The sequence below is a fragment of the Lupinus angustifolius genome, chromosome LG20, assembly GCF_001865875.1.
Source record: "Lupinus angustifolius cultivar Tanjil chromosome LG20, LupAngTanjil_v1.0, whole genome shotgun sequence".
In the NCBI taxonomy this organism is placed as follows: Eukaryota; Viridiplantae; Streptophyta; class Magnoliopsida; order Fabales; family Fabaceae; genus Lupinus; species Lupinus angustifolius.
Genome location: NC_032028.1, coordinates 846,594 through 865,893, shown reverse-complemented (window position 1 = coordinate 865,893; position 19,300 = coordinate 846,594). Strand labels below are relative to the sequence as shown.

General features: G+C 34.3%; 4 protein-coding genes across 6 annotated transcripts in view; 3 read left to right on the top strand and 1 right to left on the bottom strand.

The window, feature by feature from the left end:
• The window catches only part of LOC109335776 (uncharacterized protein slr1919-like), a 7,662-nt gene extending 2,802 nt beyond the window's left edge, over positions 1–4,860 (top strand). For both annotated transcript variants that reach the window (XM_019571952.1, XM_019571951.1), the window contains 11 exons: positions 70–174; positions 261–386; positions 579–779; positions 1,153–1,259; positions 1,365–1,527; positions 1,632–1,697; positions 2,306–2,399; positions 2,581–2,693; positions 3,057–3,127; positions 3,588–3,738; positions 4,088–4,860. In XM_019571952.1, the coding sequence (XP_019427497.1) occupies positions 70–174; positions 261–386; positions 579–779; positions 1,153–1,259; positions 1,365–1,527; positions 1,632–1,697; positions 2,306–2,399; positions 2,581–2,693; positions 3,057–3,127; positions 3,588–3,738; positions 4,088–4,504 (1,614 nt within the window). In that variant the 3' untranslated portion in view covers positions 4,505–4,860. The remainder of the gene's footprint in view (positions 1–69; positions 175–260; positions 387–578; positions 780–1,152; positions 1,260–1,364; positions 1,528–1,631; positions 1,698–2,305; positions 2,400–2,580; positions 2,694–3,056; positions 3,128–3,587; positions 3,739–4,087) is intronic.
• LOC109335777 overlaps positions 1–19,300 on the top strand; it is a 23,647-nt gene extending 4,347 nt beyond the window's left edge. The window contains exons 2-4 of one of the 2 annotated variants that reach the window (XM_019571954.1): positions 6,717–6,724; positions 15,622–15,677; positions 16,961–19,300. In XM_019571954.1, the coding sequence (XP_019427499.1) occupies positions 15,630–15,677; positions 16,961–18,919 (2,007 nt within the window). In that variant the 5' untranslated portion in view covers positions 6,717–6,724; positions 15,622–15,629 and the 3' untranslated portion in view covers positions 18,920–19,300. Of the gene's footprint in view, positions 1–6,716; positions 6,725–14,983; positions 15,400–15,436; positions 15,678–16,960 lie in introns of those variants that run through there. The other variant, XM_019571953.1, reaches the window with a different exon arrangement.
• LOC109335779 (rhomboid-like protein 19) lies at positions 5,773–8,304 on the top strand. Its single transcript, XM_019571956.1, has 8 exons — positions 5,773–5,989; positions 6,094–6,224; positions 6,526–6,586; positions 6,706–6,872; positions 7,032–7,137; positions 7,226–7,428; positions 7,524–7,661; positions 7,961–8,304. The coding sequence occupies exons 1-8, from the start codon at positions 5,966–5,968 to the stop codon at positions 8,046–8,048; spliced, it is 918 nt and encodes a 305-aa protein (XP_019427501.1). The 5' UTR covers positions 5,773–5,965; the 3' UTR covers positions 8,049–8,304.
• On the bottom strand, positions 8,591–11,064 carry LOC109335780 (probable ubiquitin-conjugating enzyme E2 C). Its single transcript, XM_019571957.1, has 6 exons — positions 10,841–11,064; positions 10,605–10,632; positions 9,505–9,735; positions 9,268–9,331; positions 9,135–9,194; positions 8,591–8,873 (listed from the first exon to the last, which is right to left on the bottom strand). The coding sequence occupies exons 1-6, from the start codon at positions 10,906–10,908 to the stop codon at positions 8,818–8,820; spliced, it is 507 nt and encodes a 168-aa protein (XP_019427502.1). The 5' UTR covers positions 10,909–11,064; the 3' UTR covers positions 8,591–8,817.

The window sequence follows — 19,300 nt, the reverse complement described above, 5'->3', positions numbered from 1 at the left end:
TGATAAATGAGTGCTATTTATATATTGTTAGTGTGGTGGCATGTCTTATTATCTATTTGCATTTTCTAGGTTTACTTTGCCCGTACTACAGATGGTATTAACGTTGCTGTAAAAGTTCAGCGTCCTAATTTGCGTCATGTGGTGGTGCGGGATATCTACATCCTCCGCCTTGGGGTTTGTTCTAACAATTGATTTCCTTAGCTTTTTTCTGTATTCCTCTGTCCTGCATTTCTTGAACGAGTGTACATAAACCATTTCAGTTGGGGCTGCTGCACAATATTGGCAACAGAAAGAGTGACCCTCGTGTATATGCTGATGAGCTTGGGAAAGGTTTTGTTGGTGAATTGGATTATACTTTAGAGGCTGCAAATGCTTCAAAGTTTCAGGTAATTAATTATGTTTACATATTGGTGAGTTCTAGAAACTGCAAAATTTAGTGTTTTGATGAAATCTTTAACTAGGGTTTAAAGTTTCTGCATATGTGAATGTCATAAATGTAAACCTAGGATGAATTTGTAACTGACAAAACAGTGATAGACGTTTTGCTCTTTGAACTGACTTGTTTATGCTGCATGCAGGAAGTTCACTCCCCTTTTTCTTTCATCCGTGTGCCTAAAATATATCCAGAGTTAAGTCGAAAGAGAGTTCTGACCATGGAGTGGATGATTGGTGAAAGTCCAACAGATTTGCTTTCTTTATCTACTGGAAACTCTATTGGAAATGTCTCTGAATATTCAGAAAAGCAGAAAGTAGATGCAAAAAAGCGTCTTCTTGATATGGTATGTAAACAAAAAAGCATTTATCAGTATTGTATATCTTGAATGTTAGAAATATCCTGACTGTTATTGTACGAGCCAATTGAACTATACACAATAAATATAATTGATGTTTTGCAGTAGAATAAAAAGAAAAGTATGAGTGAGTAACAGGGGAAATTTTTGCCTTCTGATGCTAAAGAGTCTCAATTACAAAATAATAAATATGGTTCTGGGTTGAGTTAGTAGTGAAATTTCACTTTCTTGGTCAACTGGAAAGTTTTCATCAATTAAGAATTATTGATTCTACTGAGACTTTGTTCTGTTTGGTTTCTGAGGCTATTATGAAAGCATCATATTCAATGAATGGTCACGTATATCACTTTGAGTAATTCAGGTCAACAAAGGTGTTGAAGCAACATTGGTGCAACTTCTTGAAACAGGCTTATTACATGCTGATCCACATGCGGGTAACTTGCGTTACATCTCCTCAGGACAAATAGGGTATTTATTTCTTTTTCATTCCCTATTTAATCTGAATAAGTTATGGTCTTCCTTCAGCACAAAAATCTAAAAGAATTTGTTTACTACCTTTTATTTCTATGATAGGTTTCTAGATTTTGGTTTGCTTTGTCAAATGGAAAAAAAGCATCAATTTGCTATGCTGGCTTCAATAGTCCATATAGTAAATGGTGACTGGGCATCCCTTGTCCGTGCTCTGATTGATATGGATGTTGTGAGGCCGGGGACAAATATCCGACTTGTTACCCTGGTAAAATACTTGTACCTCAGGATTTAGTCATCATGCTATGGACTGTATCCTTTTGAGACTTATGTTCACATGACTAACTTTGTAAGCATCTATTAAATTTTCAGGAGCTGGAACAGGCCTTGGGAGAAGTTGAATTTAAAGAAGGAATTCCAGATGTGAAGTTCAGCAGGGTGAGAGTCATCTTTTGGCAAGTAGTGATTCAGTATATTTATTTCAGACGATGGTGCAAACCACTGTCTATTAGTGTCAACGGATGGCAATGATAGAATTTCTGACTAATTTTTGGACTAATGATAACTGAAATAGAAATATAGAATGTACTAGTCACTATCTGAAAATAACCACAATTGAGTAAAATCCATTTCTAAAACTGAAACCACCTCAACCAATGTCCAAAGTATGTGAAATATCCAAAACCAACCACATTAGAATTTGATATGTCTATGGCTAGACTGAGTATGGATATTCACATAACCAATCATCTCAGATGAATATTGGTAACTACATAGAAGGTTGTCTTAACCTGCAACTTATTTCAACGGAAATGATATCAAAGGTTAACGTCCAGTGTTAGGTGTACCGAGGTTAAAAGTAATGGAAGTTAACCATAATAAAACTGGTTATGGTTAACAAAATTTTAAACAAAAAGAGCTTCCTCTCCCTTCCCCTTCCCTCTAGTCCTCTCAAACCAAAGACATAGAATTTCTAAATTTATTATTATTTATTTTGGAAGCTTTCTTCTCTTCAGTTACTGAAATTTTCAATAATTTTCTCCAAGGTTCTGGGAAAGATTTGGTCAGTAGCACTCAAGCATCATTTCCATATGCCACCATATTATACACTTGTCTTACGATCCCTAGCTTCCTTTGAAGGTAAACTGTCAATATGACATGCGAATTACTTGTACGCTGATAAATGTCATAACATGCATACTGACAAGTTCTATTAATTCATGTATGCTTCAGCATGTACTAGTTAGAAATGTTTGTATTGATTTTCTAATATTCTTGTTTCATTGTCTTCGACTTGTATTTTTCTTTGAAACAATTTCAGGCTTGGCTATAGCTGCAGATAAAAACTTCAAGACTTTTGAAGCCGCATACCCTTATGTTGTTCGGAAACTTCTCACAGAAAACTCAACTGCAACAAGGAATATATTGCATTCGGTACCACAAGCCCTTTAACAATAAGCTCTGTGAAAATAGTCCACAGAAATGTAACATGATATCATGTTTTTGCAGTTGTTTTCTGATTTTAAGTCTAGAGAATAGATCCTAAGGCCCTTTTCTTCAGAAAAATTTCAAGTGATTTAATTATATTTTTTTGGTGTCTCATCGAACCAATCATAGTAGTTTTGAATTCTCATAATGTGAGCTATACTGATGGATTTCTATTGTATCCATTAGCAATGTTTCTACTCAATCTAGAATCTAGAATTTTCTAAATATAGTATCAATATTTCATTCTCCTTCAACTTAAATTGTTCTGTGAAGTATGAACTAGTATTCCTCCACTCTCTCTCTTTTTAGGTGCTTCTAAACAGAAAGAAGGAGTTCCAGTGGAAAAGGCTTTCCCTATTCTTGAGGGTAGGGGCAACTAGGTATGTGAAAATGGCATCTTAGGGAGTGTCTTATCCAGGTAGTCCTTTTTTTAGGTCTAAGACCCTCGATTTTCAAAAGTCACATTGAACTTCGATTAATCCGGTCAAGATGGGAGGACCCATTGAAGGGGGTTTATTTCCTTCACAAGACTTGAACCCAATACATCTTTTAAGGGGAACCAAACTCCTACCACTCGACCCAATAGTGGCTGATGCCCTTGTTCTTTTCTATCTTCTACATTTTGAATGAATTTTTTTAGGATTCTAATTATGTTTTTGCAAACCTAGTGCCCAATACTGTAAATTTCCCTTTTGCGACACGCAAGCTGAACAAGAAACATCACGGTCTTCCTCATTTGGGCATTAGGCTTGCCTCTTTCAGTTATCGATTATTGCTTGATGAGTTGCTATCATTTAACTGTTGTAAATATAACCTCTCATACTTCTGATGCTTTTTCAGGAAAGCCTTGCAACTAGTAGCATCAAATAGCGAAACTTCCTCTGATCATTTACCAAATAAGGCCACTGATACTTTTGATGTTGCATACTTAGTCTTGAGACTTTTACCATCCAAAGATGGTGCTGCTCTTAGAAGACTTCTCATGACTGCTGTAAGTTCCTAGATGATGTCTATCATGCTTCTTTTATACTGGTTTGTTTGTTATGTTGAAATTGCTTTTTAAGTAACTAGCTAAAGATACATGGTTAATTTACTAACTTGTGTGTGATGATTGCTGAGTTGATGATTTTGAGAGAATGAGGTTTCCAAGCACTTTGGTAATCTTGCTTTGATAATTTAATGCACAAGTGATGTTTACTGTACCTAGTAGTGCACTATTAGTTTGAGTTCTGTTGTATAATGTTAAAGGGAAAGAAAAACAAAAATGCTTGTGCTTGAAGATTATCTTTAGTTGGCTGAAATAGTTACTTAAGTTAGAAACTTTTACATGGAATGAACAGGATGGAGCTTCATTAATCAAAGCAGTGGTCTCAAAGGAGGGGAAGTTTTATCGCGAACAGCTTTGCAAGATCATAGCTGACACTCTGTACCAATGGATGATTAAAGCTAGTCAAAATTCGAGGGTGATATTAGCCGATGGACGTGATGATAGAGAATCAGGTCTATCGTCTACATCATCCTTGCCTGCATATGATTATAATTCCATCTTTAGAGATCGCCGACTTAGGGTGATATTCTCTCATGTTCTCAAATCTGCAAGCAGCGATAAAATATTGATGCTGCGGTTATCCTGGGCTTCCCTTCTTCTAATTATTAAAGCTTCAACTTTGGCTTGCCACCAGGCTATTGTGTCTCTATCTGAAGCTTACATGGGCCAAATATTCAATGCTCCTAAGAGATATGCAGTCAGTACATAACATTTACTTAGAACATATTAGTTTTCTCAACTACAAGAGTGCATTCTTATCCATCAATTTCCAAAGAAAACAAAAACAAAGGTTTGTTTACAAGGATACCAAGAAAGTGAACCCATTTGTTCCTTGCAAACAGATCAATTGGGGTATAGCTTAAGTTGAATGTTTTAGCTTTGGGATCGATTTAGTTTCAGGTGGGTGAAATATAGTTATAGAATTGTCATGTGTTTTAATTAACAGTTTTTGTACATGGGGAAATGTTGTACACTATATTTTCATGTAAAGTGATAAAGTTACTTTTTGCAGAGTACAGATGCCATTGATTACTGATCTATGCATCAGTCCCAAGCAGATAGTTACATGCACTTATTTGACTTTTTTAACAAAGTGATCAGTTTTCAGATAATGATGAAATCTTTTAAAGAAATACTGTTTGTTTCAGAAGATCAATAAGTGAATCTAATGATGGATAAATAAGAGTTGTTTATATAAATTTGCCAAGGAAGGTTATCTTTTTAGTGATAGTTACACTTTTGAAAATCACAAGAAAAATAAGTATAGGTATTTATGGATGGAATGAAAGAGAAATGATGTTCCCTTTGTTTGGTGTTGCTTCATCAATGTGCCCACAATTCTCAAGCACTTGAGGTGTACCAACAATCAAAATAAAATGTGCCCAGTAGCTTGTTACAGAACATATTAGTTGAGATTCTATGATTTAGTTATATATATTTTGTAATGAATCTCTTTGTGTATATAATATTGTTGGGATTGGGGAGTCCTTTATAGTTATATATAGATTACATGACACTGTTTACATTTGGTCTTTTCCCCATTTTAGAACTTTTTGTTAAAGAAACTTTGAAAACATGTAGCAGGTATTTTCAGCTTTTACAAGAAAAACTTCTTAAAAGAACTTTCCCATTAATAAAAGCAAATATAGTTGCAGCTGAGTTGTTTTTACTAAAAAAAGTTGGAGGTTAATTGTAGGTTGCACTATTGATGAGTAAATAGAAATGTTTGTATCATTGTAGTGTTGATTGCAATAGATTCTGGGTGGAACATCAAATAAAACATCAAAGTTGAAGTGGTCTTTTGGGCTTGTCCTAAGTTAATGTGTCTTTATGAAGAAAACTAGGAGATGGTTGGTAAGGAACACAAGATGGTTGTGTTGTATAAGATGGGATGAAAAGTTACATGCAGTTAAGATGGAAGAAGGATAGAAAGTAATGGACACTTTGGCTCACACGTTTATAATATTGTCTCAGAGAAAACAAATATGTTTTTGATGTTAGTAACAAGTAAGTTGTAAGATAAGACAGAAATAGTTTGTTTAACACAGAAAAGTGGAACGTAATGTTGCCAGCATCAGCAATATAAACCTTGCAACATACGTTACTTTTGTAGTTTTGTTCTTCTAAACACTTCTCACTCTCTTTCTATTCTCTGAAACTGAATTTCTTGATGAGCACGCCACCGCTTTCAGGGGTACCCCTATCTCTCTCTCATTCCCCCACCTTAGGATTCAGTTTTTGTTACTATGAGCTGAGTTGAGTTGTCTGAGTTTTCAATACTTTGAATAGCATTTGCAGGGCATGAAAATGTTGGCATTGAGTGGAATGACTCGCCTCTGCAAGGGCCTTGTAGTGGTGCTGGTTGCTGCTTACATTCTCATTCACCTTTTCCCTTCATCTCTCACCTACCTTGCTCTAGTTCCTGCCATGTATCTCTCTTTCTCTAACCCAATCACTACTTTTATTACTACTATAAATATCTGCATTCCAGAGAAGAGAACCATTGTGTTCTGTTTTCTTTTGTTTGTTTGTGGTCATCCTGCAACTTTCATGTTTCAAATCATCAAACTCTATATTCCAGGTTTTGCCCTATTGTATTAGCATAGATATAGTGAGGCAATTGAAGACAGCTTATTCTTTTTTTTTATAAACTATGGTCATTGCATAATTGTCTATATAAGAGTGTTTGTTGTTTTTATTGTTATTTTTGTGCTGGTTTATTTTTTGCAGGACAATCCCATTTGCCTGGAACCTCATTACAGCTGGTTACATTGAACAATCTATATATGGGGTATGCACTTTCTGTTCTTTTAAGCTATGTTTTTTTTACTGTATTCATTGCAATTCCTGAAACTTATCTGTTGTTTTAAGGAAAACTTCACATTGGTTTTAGTATATGCTTTTACATAGTTGGTTGTCAGCACAATTGGTCTGCTTTTCATTGGGAAGCTGCTTGAACCAGTATGGGGTCCAAAGGAATTCTCAAAGTTCATCCTTGTAGTTAACTTTCTAACATCTGTGTGTATTTTCATCACTGCTATTGCTTTATACTGCATTACTAAGCAGGAGAGTTACCTGTAAGTATTGAAAATTTGGAGAGTATTGTTATAACCCTTCAGCTCTTTAAGTTACTTTTTTTAAACAATCTATTGAATTATATTAGTCTATTAGACATTTTTATTCTATTTTGACCCTGATCCAATTACTTTGATCTTTGTACTCATGCAATGTTCTAGTTATATGCCACTTTCTGGATTTCATGGAGTTATATCCGGCTTCTTGGTTGGCATCAAGCAAATTATACCAGATCAAGAGCTTCCTTTCCTCAAAATAAAAATGAAGGTTTGATTTTCATACCCCTGTCCCTTAAATTTTGACTCATTACTTTCAGTGACAAATTGCTTGTGATGCCTCTTTCATTTATGTCCAGTGGTTACCATCTATCACTATATTGTGCTTAATTGCTATGAGCTTCTGGATGCTAAAGGCAATGCCATATCTTCCAAATGTGATATTTGGCACATATATCAGCTGGATTTACCTTAGATACTGGCAGAATATACCAGAAACAAAGCTTAGGGGTGACCCAAGCGAGGATTTCACATTCTCTACATTTTTCCCAGAGTTTGTAAGGTAAGTTATGGTTTTAGACTTAGTTTTTATGTCATGTGATAATAAAGTATAAGCTTCATTGGTTTTTCAAGGAAACTTTTTTTTACTCATTGTAGGCCAATCATAGACCCTGTTGCAGCAAAATTTCATCAAATGCTCTTTGGGAGATCAGAAACTTCTAATGATGCTCAAGGTTACACTCTGGCAGGTGAACCTTTGCCAGGTTCTCACCATATTGAGGCATCTAGGAGAAGGTAATTTATCATTGCTGTGCTTTTTTTAGTTAGTTGTACATATTGTAAATTATAAATTAATACTAAGAAGAAATTCATATGGAAACTATCAAATAAATAAAGTAATAAACAATAAAAAATTGCAATGGATTGCTAAAGGAGAAACATATGTCAGCTAAATGTGTTCAGTTTTTGCTCTGTCATTTTCTTTACCTTTGAGTTTTAATAATAAGATAAGTTGAACAAACATAACTGTCAGAGTTGTTGTAGAAGTAATTACACCAAACAACTTACTATTGTGACTGCTCCTTTTCTTGAAGAGAGAAAGGTGCCCGAGCACTGGAAGAAAGATTGGCTGTTGCACAGATTGCAGGAGAGTTGCAAAAGGATGCTACAGAAAATGTATGATTCCATAGCTTTTGTAAATGCAGATTAGTTTGATCACTATGAACATTCTAAGAGGTGGTAAAACAATGAGAAATTTCCAATGTCTAAGAAAGATTTTATTATTTTAGTATACATTGTGTCTGTGATCCTTATGAAACTGAAAGTTTCTTGTGTTAGATAATTGACTTACCTGTGTAGTTCCCAAATATATACTATAATGTAAAGAATTGTTATATAGTTATTACCCTTATCAAGAGGAAAGGTCAAGTTCAAATGGATTGGTATCATTACTTTCTTGTTAAGACTCCTTAATGGAAGGTTTTTTGCTATACCTTGAGTACTTCAAGTTGGCCTTGAACAACCAAGAATATGCCCAATAACATCCCTCATGACTTGTACTTGTTTTCTCATTAAGCGATTTGTGTATTTTATAATAATTTGGTGGGTAAAATGTGATGTATGTTTGCTAGTTTTTGCATTTAAATCTTCTTAGTGTATACTTGATAGGGATACATTAACCCTGTTTACATGAACATAAAACTTGATAAAACTAGAAGATGAATATACTGATCCAATACTTCAGGAACACAAGGTGCTATTGAGACATTTTGTGCTTTGGTAATGAAGTTTTATAGAAAAACATTTCAAGAAGACTTTCAACCTCCCTTAGTTTCAGCTTTACAATATCAAAGCAAACTACAAAAATCAGACATATATATAATCTGCATAAATTTTCTACATATCCTTACATGGTGAGAAACTAGTTGTTTTCGCCTTGCAATTATATCAATCAGCTTTCAACGGCTTCTCCAGAAAAATAGTGCTTGTGTACCATTCTCCTATAATCTGCACAAGATATGTTCCATGCATACTCCAATTAAAATATGCAATAAACAGAATATACAAAGCTCAAAACCTCTACTCTACTGTAGCATTAGATAGTAAGGAAGCAGGTCAGAAATGTTCTAGTCCCCTCCAATAATGTAATTATTGAAGTTGAGATCAAATGAAGCAAACATAGGACAGGAGCAAAAACGAAAAATAGTTGACATTTAAATAATTATAACTAAAACTAAATATTGGCAGTTTAAAAAATATGCTTCCAACCTTCCTTGTCATTCCAAAGTGCTGCTGCATAGCTATTTAGAGGACTCTCAAGGTTAGGCTCTGTTATAAAAAGCAAATGGCTCAGGCAAGAACAGAAAAGCGAAAACAAAACTCATAAATAGGAAGAACAGACCTTCCAATAAACTTTGGATTGATAGAAGGAGAGTTCTGCAATCATAAGCTGAAGACCACTTATCCTATAAAAGGTATAAACACATAAGTATAACTGCAATTTAAAAGTCATTTCATCTGGCATCTATATTTATTGCTAGGAAACCATAATAAAACAAAATGGTAGATCCTAATTGTAAATTTGATTCCTATACACATTACACAGACATGCTCTTTTCTTCAGCAACTTACTAAATACCTGAAGGATGTCCAGACAAATGTTGCCAAACTGGTCAACATTGGGATGAAAGCACATCGTCTCAAACTTCACTTGGGGTGGCTTAAATGGATAGTCCAGGGGAAAACGTAATGAGAGTTTATAAGATAAACCTTCAAACAGCGTTCCTTTTCCACCTTCGATTGTGCCAATCCATGTAAAAATGCTCTCACCATCAGGAAAAGCAGATACTCCAAGATCTCCTCCACTCATCTTCACGAAAAGTCATTATCAACATTTGGAGTAATTGTGAGAACATGATAACAAATTATAATGTGAATAAAAATGGAAAGCAATTGTAACACTCCGGTTTCTAAAAAATCTAAGGAAACCAAACGGTACATTTTACAAATTTCCCACCCTAATATATAGTTGCTGAATGAAGGGAACAAACAGTTCAACAAATCAAGCATTAGTGATCAAGAGGCCAAACAGTTATTCCACTTGCAAGGGTAAGGCTGCATACATCTAGCAAATCAATAGGCATATGAAGTGTATTTTAAGAAAGTGAGGATATCTAACAACATATAATACACACAGTTATGAATAAATCATAATATAACATTTCAGCTAAAATCTCATGATTGTTTTTCAATGGGAATATCAACAAACATTGAAGTATAAAACAGAGGATTCAGTTACATGGCATGACTATCAATAACTCGCGGACGCTGACACCTAAAAACCAGTGATTTAATTGAAGAATTAGTTATTAGTAAACACAACAGCATCAGCTTACAAGCATTAGACTGTTTAAGGAGCTTTTCAATTCACATGCTTCAACATGTCCACATCAAATAAAAACACAACATAGTTCAGTTCAGTCTAGGCAATCAAGAAACCAATGCAATTGCATGTGGAGTATTTCTTTTTATTGCTTTAAAGAGAGGCCCTAGCCAAAAATAATATAATTTTGAAAATAATCATGATTTTCTTTCTAGTTGCACCTTAAAATTTGAAGTCACTGGATCAAAACAATAGCAGAGAAGTATCAGGGCATTAATCAACAAATACTGATCCATGAAAAATAACAAAATAAAAATAGAATAGAATAGAATAAATTGAAGCAAAAAGAGAGATACCATGAGAGCCATGAGTTCCTTCTGGAGTCTGCAAAATAAAATCATCATCAATAATAAACATAGAAACTGCAAACTTAACTACATCAAAAACAAAACAAAAAAGAGATAGCAGAAATTAATACTTGCAATTCAATTTCATACGCGAATCGCGAAAATTAAATTAAATAAAATTACAGCATCGACAAATTGAAAATTGTTGAATCAGAGAGAGAGAGAGATAGATAGAGATGAAGCACCTGAGAGAAACGGAGGAGTTGGGGTGGTGGTGGTTGGGCGGAGGCGTAGAGGAGGAGTTCACCTCCATGGAGGCCCAATCCGAGGGGTTCAGATTTAAATGAAATCTTATCCTCTTACAATTCTATTTTAATCTTCTTATTCAATCAAATTATTATAACCCATGGTTATTTAAAGTAAATTGTGACAATTCTAAATGACACGAAATAATGTTGAATAAAATGCTAAACTTTAGCATTATCCACGTTAATACACTTATGACTCTAGCATATATAAATTTTGAATCCAAAATAATAAGTATATAACCGGTTTTTTCAATATTCTAAAAGTATCTTATTCATATTCTTCATTACTCAACTTTATCTTCAAATCCATTCTCACTCACACATTCATTCTTTATAGGGTTTCGAACCTTTTTCATTGTCAAAGGCTGTGATTGAAAAGGTTCTACATGGCTAGTTATATCTAGTTTTCCAACCAGTGGCAACAAATTTGTTATTCTCCAAACACTTAAGTTAAACTAGATTATCTTATACATTCTTTAATTAATTAAGGATTGATAAAATTGTAAGGGTTTGGACCATATATGCTTTGTTAGTTTAATACGTTTTAATTAATTTCTTCAAATGTGTTTAAACTTTAACTATGGAATATGAATTAACTATAAAGATATGTATAATATCTTAATATCTTGCATATATCAACATAAAAGTGGGAAGCACCATGAGAGGATAGGTTCCTTAATACACTAAAAAAGGTTCAACTTTCTCGTTGACTTATCCCTCCTATCCCATCCCCACAAAAGTTTTATCACTTAGGATTATTACTTATAGTGGTTTTTTACTCGGGACAGAGATCATTTGTCTCTAAAAGTTTCTATCTCCGTATTCTTATTTAATAGTATTCCAGAAAATAATATAAAATTAAATATTAGTTTATTTTTTTCTAATTAAATGATGCATTTTGATTGGCGGAAACACATACATATAAGAATATCCACTCTATGATCCTTCATGGTGTGTGAGGCATGTGTGGCCTCAAAAGGAGGGAGTGTGGAGTGAATTGAAAAGGAGTGAAACTATGAATTTGTTTTCACATTGATGTTTTTTTGTGGGGGAGAGGAATAACTTTTTTGCATGCTAGAAAGATATGGTGTTTTTATTCCTTTATATTATTATTGTAAGGTGATATTTTGAGGGAGTAAAGTTAGTGGGAATAGCCAAATAGGTGACACCACTCAAAAGATAATTAAGTATGATTTTGGTATTCGTATTCTATTTCCATATATATGGATGCTCTCTCTTTAATTTGGCTAAGTGCATCAAAGGTTGTCATGTCCTTATAGATTCTAATTCGTTTCAAAACCAATATAGTGAAATCCTTTTTATTCACCCAAATAGATCAACTACACATATATCAAATGGGAACTAGAAATGTTGCATATTTTCCAAACTAGGCCACAAAGCATGGATGTTATGTACTAATGTAGAGTTTCATAAGTATGATGTATAGCATAATCCACTAAATTTCATACAAATCCTTATTCCCCATGTGGCTACAAAAGCCTTTCTCTTGTGTCATGTTTGGTGTGCAAAGAGGATCTATATCATTTGTCCCAAAAAACCGTATTTCATCATATCTCTATCCAATTAAATTACATTAAATAATATAATTCTTCATTTATGACTTTTCTATTTAACTAAATGATATATTTTAATTGGTTTGACACACCAATTAGAATACAAATAGAGACACAAGATATTCATTCCCACGAAAGAAATAAAGAAATAAATGATTTTCCATACACATTTTTTTTAAGTAGATTTTGAGGAGAGCTCAATTGTTAGGTCTCAAACCTTATGCCCACACCTAATATCATGTAACTCTAATTGAAATGACGTTTCACAACAAATTCTATTATTGTTCAAACTTGGTAGGTCTAAATAAAATTTCATATTAAATCTAGCAACATATATTATTACATTAAAATTGTTATCACAATTGAGATTTTATATTTATGTTTACTTTTGTGTTATTCCTTATTTTCTTTACATATGTATAAAAGATACATAAAAAGGTTAGAGATATTATTTTGGTGTAAAAGATATTAGGTAAGTATATATAATATTTTCCTAAATTTAAGTTTTGAAGGCTAAAAATTTCAAGGCTCTAGATTTTGACCATTCACTGGCAGGTTTGAGGCCGGTGTGGTTCGTTGACCGAAATCGTGTCTGGTTTTAAGATATGACAAAAAAAAAAATATGGAAGCACATCTTCTTTTTTACGTCGTGTTACTCCATGTATCATAAATTGTTATAATTAGTTAAAAATATATATTTAAGTTAAAAATTCGATTATTAAATATTTTTTTGACTAATGTAATATAATATTATAGGACAAAAGATGTCATCTCCACAAATACATTACTACTCATATACTATTATTACTGCATTCTTTTGGGGACACTAATTATCATAAGAGAATAGTTAAAAAAAATATTTTTTTCACCTTAATCATTCATTACATAAAAATATAATGATTCATATGATTTAAACTAATAAATCTGAAGTATTGGATTTTTGAATAGTTGAAATGTGAAGTATGTGAATAAAGGTGTGAAAATAGACTGTCACATTTTAACTAATGGTGGAAACAGGTCAGGCCGCCTATTAGGGGCCTATTACCTGGCCTATAACAGGTTAGGCCAGACCAGATTTTTTTCACGAACAAGTCAGACGTTCTAAAAAACATATTTAGTTTAACAGGTCAGACTTTAGGCCACCTAAAAGGCCTATAAAGTCTAATAGACCGACCTATTTAGTTATATTATATAAGAATGTTGGAATTATACTATTTTAATATAAACAATATTATTATATATGTGTAATATTAATATGAAAATATAATTTAATTATTAGAATTAGATGGGTCTAACTAAAAATAAGCTTATAAACTCATTAAAATGTAGACATGCATATTTAATGAGCATATAGTATAATATACCTTTAAACAGACTAATAGGCCAAACCAGACTTTTAAACAAACCAGACCTAGGCTTTGAATTTTTTTTAAACAAACTAATAGGCCAGACCCAAACTCTTATGTGCTATATAAGTTGAACTTGTTTAAGGCAAAGTCTAACCTGACTTGTTTCCACCCTTAATTGTAACTCTGTCTTAACTATGGAATCTAAAATCAAGGTTGGGTAATGTTTCACTTGGAGACAAATTGTGTAGTAAGTTTGACTGAGACAATTTAAAGCTAAAAACAGTTCCCCACTATTTACTCGACAACTATAGAGTTTGCACGCCTAACATTTTGGTTTTTAGTCAACCTCCAACATCATTTTTACCATTCACTCAATCCACATCATTTTTGTTTGCTACAATCAACTTGTTCATTTTTAAAAAGCAACAAATTATAATGAGTGAGATACACTTACTTTAATAAACTTATTCTTTATCTTAACTATTAATTCTAAGGAAATTCAATGTTTTGGATTAATTAGTAAATCTAAACTATTAGATATTTATAAACTTAATGATTAGAATGGAGAGTAAATTTAAAATAATTAAATCACTCATCAAATATAATTTCATCAAGGGAACTTAAAATAATACTAAAGAATGAAAAAAGACAGCATAAAGAAGATGAAAAATCCAACACACGTGATGAGATCTGAGACATGTTAGCAGGTACTAATGTCAACAGGGTTGACATGGATACCACAAAACGCTGCCATGCACGTGTGGCATACTTAACAATGTTATCATCATCTCAAGCAAAGGGTAAAATTAACATTTCATATTTTTCAATCATTAAGAAAATCCCACCATTTTGACTCATGCATAACAATGATGCAGAGGAGTGCTAAAACATCATGATATAACTAAGAGAAGTATCACATACTAATATATTTGTTTCATGTTTTGCTAAAAATAGAGGAATGAGGAAATGAAGGGCAATAAAGGAATGAAGACATAATAATACTTTTTTTTGGTTTCCCATGGGAACTTCCACAACTCTCTCGGCTTCATCCATAAGACTCGAACATAAAACCTTACTACTGAAGAAGAATTAAACATATATTACTTGAATTTAAGATATGTTGGTTGAGACATAATGATATGATACAAGTAAAGAGGATAATAAAGCACCAAACTTTTCCCCATTAAACCAAAAAGTGCTTTTTCTACCCACTCTTATTATAATTATATACCCATTCACCTGAATTAGTCCATGGCCGCCAACACCAACATAAACATCAACATCTGCAACACTTCATTATTAGATTCATTCTACCACCAAAGTTCCCACCTTTGACATCTCTTACCTTTAAAACAACGCCATATGCTTTGAACTCAACTCAACAACCATAATTAAGAACCCCCTCTACTTCATTCAATGAAGAATACTCCCACTTCGATTTTCGTGCTAAATTTCTACTTTTCATAAAACCCCATTTCCTTTCTCTCTTTCCAAAGACTCTCGGCAAAGCAAAGATCGAAACTTTTCACCATTTGAGATCTGGGTCTGGATTCACTTTCTGAGTTGCAGCTCCATTTTGGTTTAGTTAGTTAGTTAGTGTGTGAGATCCAAAAAATGGGAAGTAAGTGGAAGAAAGCGAAGGTAGCTCTGGGTATGAATCTGTGCATGTTGGTTCCCAGAACCTTAGATGATGATTCGCCACATCCCGCGGTGGTTTCTGAGAGGTTATCGGATGCTGCACTGCTCTCTCCGGTGGCGAACTGGGACATGGGTTCGTCACGATCGACCACGCCGGTGCCATCTATGTATGGTTTGAAGAAGTTGTCGAAAAGTAGCAGCGAGTCCTCCAAGGTTTGTGTCTCATATTCACTATCCACTTATTGTGGTTGGAAAATTTTAACTAACAAGAATCCATAATTTACTGATTTAGTGTTCAAAATATGGGAAATTTTAGGCCTTGAAAATAGTTTTTGGCTAAAAAAATTCAAAGAGACAACGCTAACTAGTTAATTACACCGGTTAATGATTCAAGAATATGTGAATCTTAAATTAGGAAGTGATGTTTTTATTATTATTTTTAAAATGATATCTGGTTTTCCAAACAAAAATCTATACTTACTTTAATAATAAAAGGCATCAATAGTTGGGAGCGGAATTTATTAATAATTGGAAATTTTGCATAAAGAAACACTATCGCATGTAATAATTGTTTATGCATTTAGAAGATTTTAAATTTTTTAAATTGTCCTTTTTTGGCCTTATTTGCACTTTAATCCCGGATTCAAAATTAAAAATAAAGTTAATGTCATTTAGTTGTTGAATCATTCCAATTTGATTATCCTCAAGTGTGCTTTTTTTTATGTGCCTGAAGCTGATGTTGACATAATTTTTTCCTGCATGTTTCAATGCTGCTGGATAAGATTTTTCCTTCTTTTTCTTCTTTCTATTGGCTATGTTTTTTTATTTCATGAGGATAGAATAGTATCATGATATGATATATTAGTTGGGTTGTTGATTGAGTCAAGTCATATAAGCAGTTTTTGAGGACTAAGGTTGAAATGATTTGCTGAGTATTTCATATCAGCAGTTTTTTAGGACTAAGGTACAAGTGATTTGTTGAATGTTCAATTTATATGATTGGAATATCTTTGGGCCAGATGCTTTATTCTCTTTCAGAAGTATTCATGCTTGCTTGACTAGACAAGATGATGAAATGTTTTACCTAATCTCTGTATTTGAAAAGCTTCTTGCCTGTTGGAGATTTTGATTTTGAATCTTATGATTGATAGTTTGATACTTAAGGCATCTTTTGGCAAAATGCCAGAAATTTTTATTTTTTCTTATGTAACAAATGTTTGATACTTTAAATATTCTTATTATTGCTGCTATGATTTGTCAGAATGGGTTGGTTCAACAGTATTATTGTAACTTTTTGTTTCTGTGTCTGATGAATCTTGAATGACTTAATGATAATGTTAGAGAGTACATATCTCTAACCTTTAATCTTTAAACAGTACATTTTTGTGAGGCTTCAACATTCACAATGGCTCCAAGAATTTAAAGTAATAGTTAGCTATATAACTTATAGGGAAGTATCTATGTTCTCACAAGCTTTTTATTTTTCAACCATCCAGCAAACCTGCTCAATATGCTTAACCAAAATGGAACAAGGATCTGGCCATGCTATATTTACCGCCGAATGTTCACATTCCTTCCATTTCCACTGCATTGCTTCAAACGTGAAACATGGAAACCGAATATGCCCGGTGTGCAGAGCAAAGTGGAAGGAAATACCCTTTTCAGGTCCCAGTTTGGATCCTATCGTAGGCAGAGTTTCACCGAGTCCAACAACTTGGTCCCAAAATGATGCCTTGATGGCTGTGGTCCACGGACTACCACTACCTCATCCTCGGCGAGATTTGCATAGGCGGCATATTGTGCCGCTAAATCAGGCTACCGAGCCAGGCATATTTGATGATGATGAATCCTTAAATCACCAACCTGTATTTCCTGAGAGAAGCCCTTCCAGTAAGAGTAATGAAGATACTGGTGCTTATAGAGCAATGGAGATTACAACGTACCCTGAAGTGTCAGCTGTTCCTGGATGCAATACTTATTCTAATTTCGCCGTTTTAGTTCATCTCAAAGCTACAGCTGCTGCAGCAACTGCAGCAGCCAAAAGAGAAAGCTTCAGTAGAAACCAGTCTAGCTTGACACAGATTTCTCAGACTCCACGAGCTCCTGTTGACCTGGTCACAGTGCTTGACATCAGTGGCAGCATGGCTGGAACCAAGCTTGCACTACTAAAAAGAGCTATGGGATTTGTTATACAGAACCTAGGCTCTAATGATCGGCTCTCGGTTATTGCTTTCTCTTCCACAGCTCGCCGGCTTTTCCCCCTTCGTAGGCTGACTGATTCTGGGCGGCAACAGGCGTTGCAAGCTGTTAATTCTTTGGTTGCAAATGGAGGTACCAATATTGCTGAAGGGCTGAGAAAAGGTGCCAAGATAATGGAGGACCGTAAAGAAAAGAATCCAGTTGCCAGTGTTATACTTCTGTCTGATGGTCAAGATAATTACACTGTCAATGGCTCTGGAAATAACCAACCTCAGCCGAATTACCAGCTGCTTCTGCCTACTTCTATAAGCTATCATGATAATTCAGGTTTTCAAGTTCCCGTGCATACGTTTGGATTTGGTACAGATCATGATGCTTTATCGATGCACTCAATTTCAGAGACTTCTGGTGGCACATTTTCTTTCATCGAGAATGAAGCTGTGTTACAGGATGCATTTGCACAATGCATTGGAGGACTTTTGAGTGTTACTGTTCAGGAGCTGCAAGTAGAAATTGAGTGTATACACCAAGATCTCAGTCTTGTTTCACTTAAGGCAGGAAGTTACCCGAGCCGTGTGACCGCTAATGGACGCAAGGGATTTATTGATGTTGGAGACTTGTATGCTGATGAAGAGAGGGATTTTCTAGTTTCAGTTACTGTACCAGCTACATCTGGCAATGAAACATCATTGATAAAAGTGAAATGTGTTTACAAGGATCCCTTAACTAAGGAAACATCAACACTGGAAAGTGAAGAAGTAAAGATTGAGAGGCCTGCGATAGCCGTGCGGGTTGAAACGTCACTTGAAGTGGATAGACAGCGCAACAGGCTCCAAGCTGCGGAAGCAATGTCCAAAGCACGAGTTGCAGCCGAACAGGGAGACCTAACCGGTGCAGTATCAGTCCTTGAAAACTGTAGAAAGATGCTGTCAGAGACTATTTCAGCCAAATCTCAGGATCGCCTTTGTATTGCATTGGATGCTGAACTCAAGGAAATGCAAGAGAGGTTGGTGAGCAGGCACGTATATGAAGCATCTGGGAGAGCATATATACTTTCTGGATTGAGTTCACACTCTTGGCAAAGAGCAACAGCAAGAGGTGATTCAACCGACGTGTCGAGTCTAATTCAGGCATATCAGACACCATCAATGGCCGAGATGCTCTCTCGATCTCAAACAATGTCACTAGGTAGTACATCAGGCCAGAGGCTTCTTCAGCCACTTTTGTCATACAGATCACAACCAAGCCCAAGGTAAATCCAATAGGGGTTTGTGAAAATCATCTTCGAATTAGACTTCCAAGTGCATTTCCTTTTTTTGCTTATATAAGGGGAGAGATAAACATAAGATTTCTTTCAACTGTGATTTTGCTGTTTTATATATGTATAAATGAAATAAAGTTGAGGAAAGTTTGGAGGGTTACAATCATTGGACAAAAGGACAGTAGATAGCAGTTAACTATGTTATCTTTCTTTTATTTTGGGGGGTTTAAGATTTTTCTTGTCTTATTTACTTTTCTTTCCTCTAACTATGTAGTTTTTTGGGGGTGGTGTACATAGAGGAATGAGTCTTTTTGTGGGACACCTTGGTATAAAGTTTGTAATTGTGCAAAAGGTTAAAATATATATATGTTTTCAA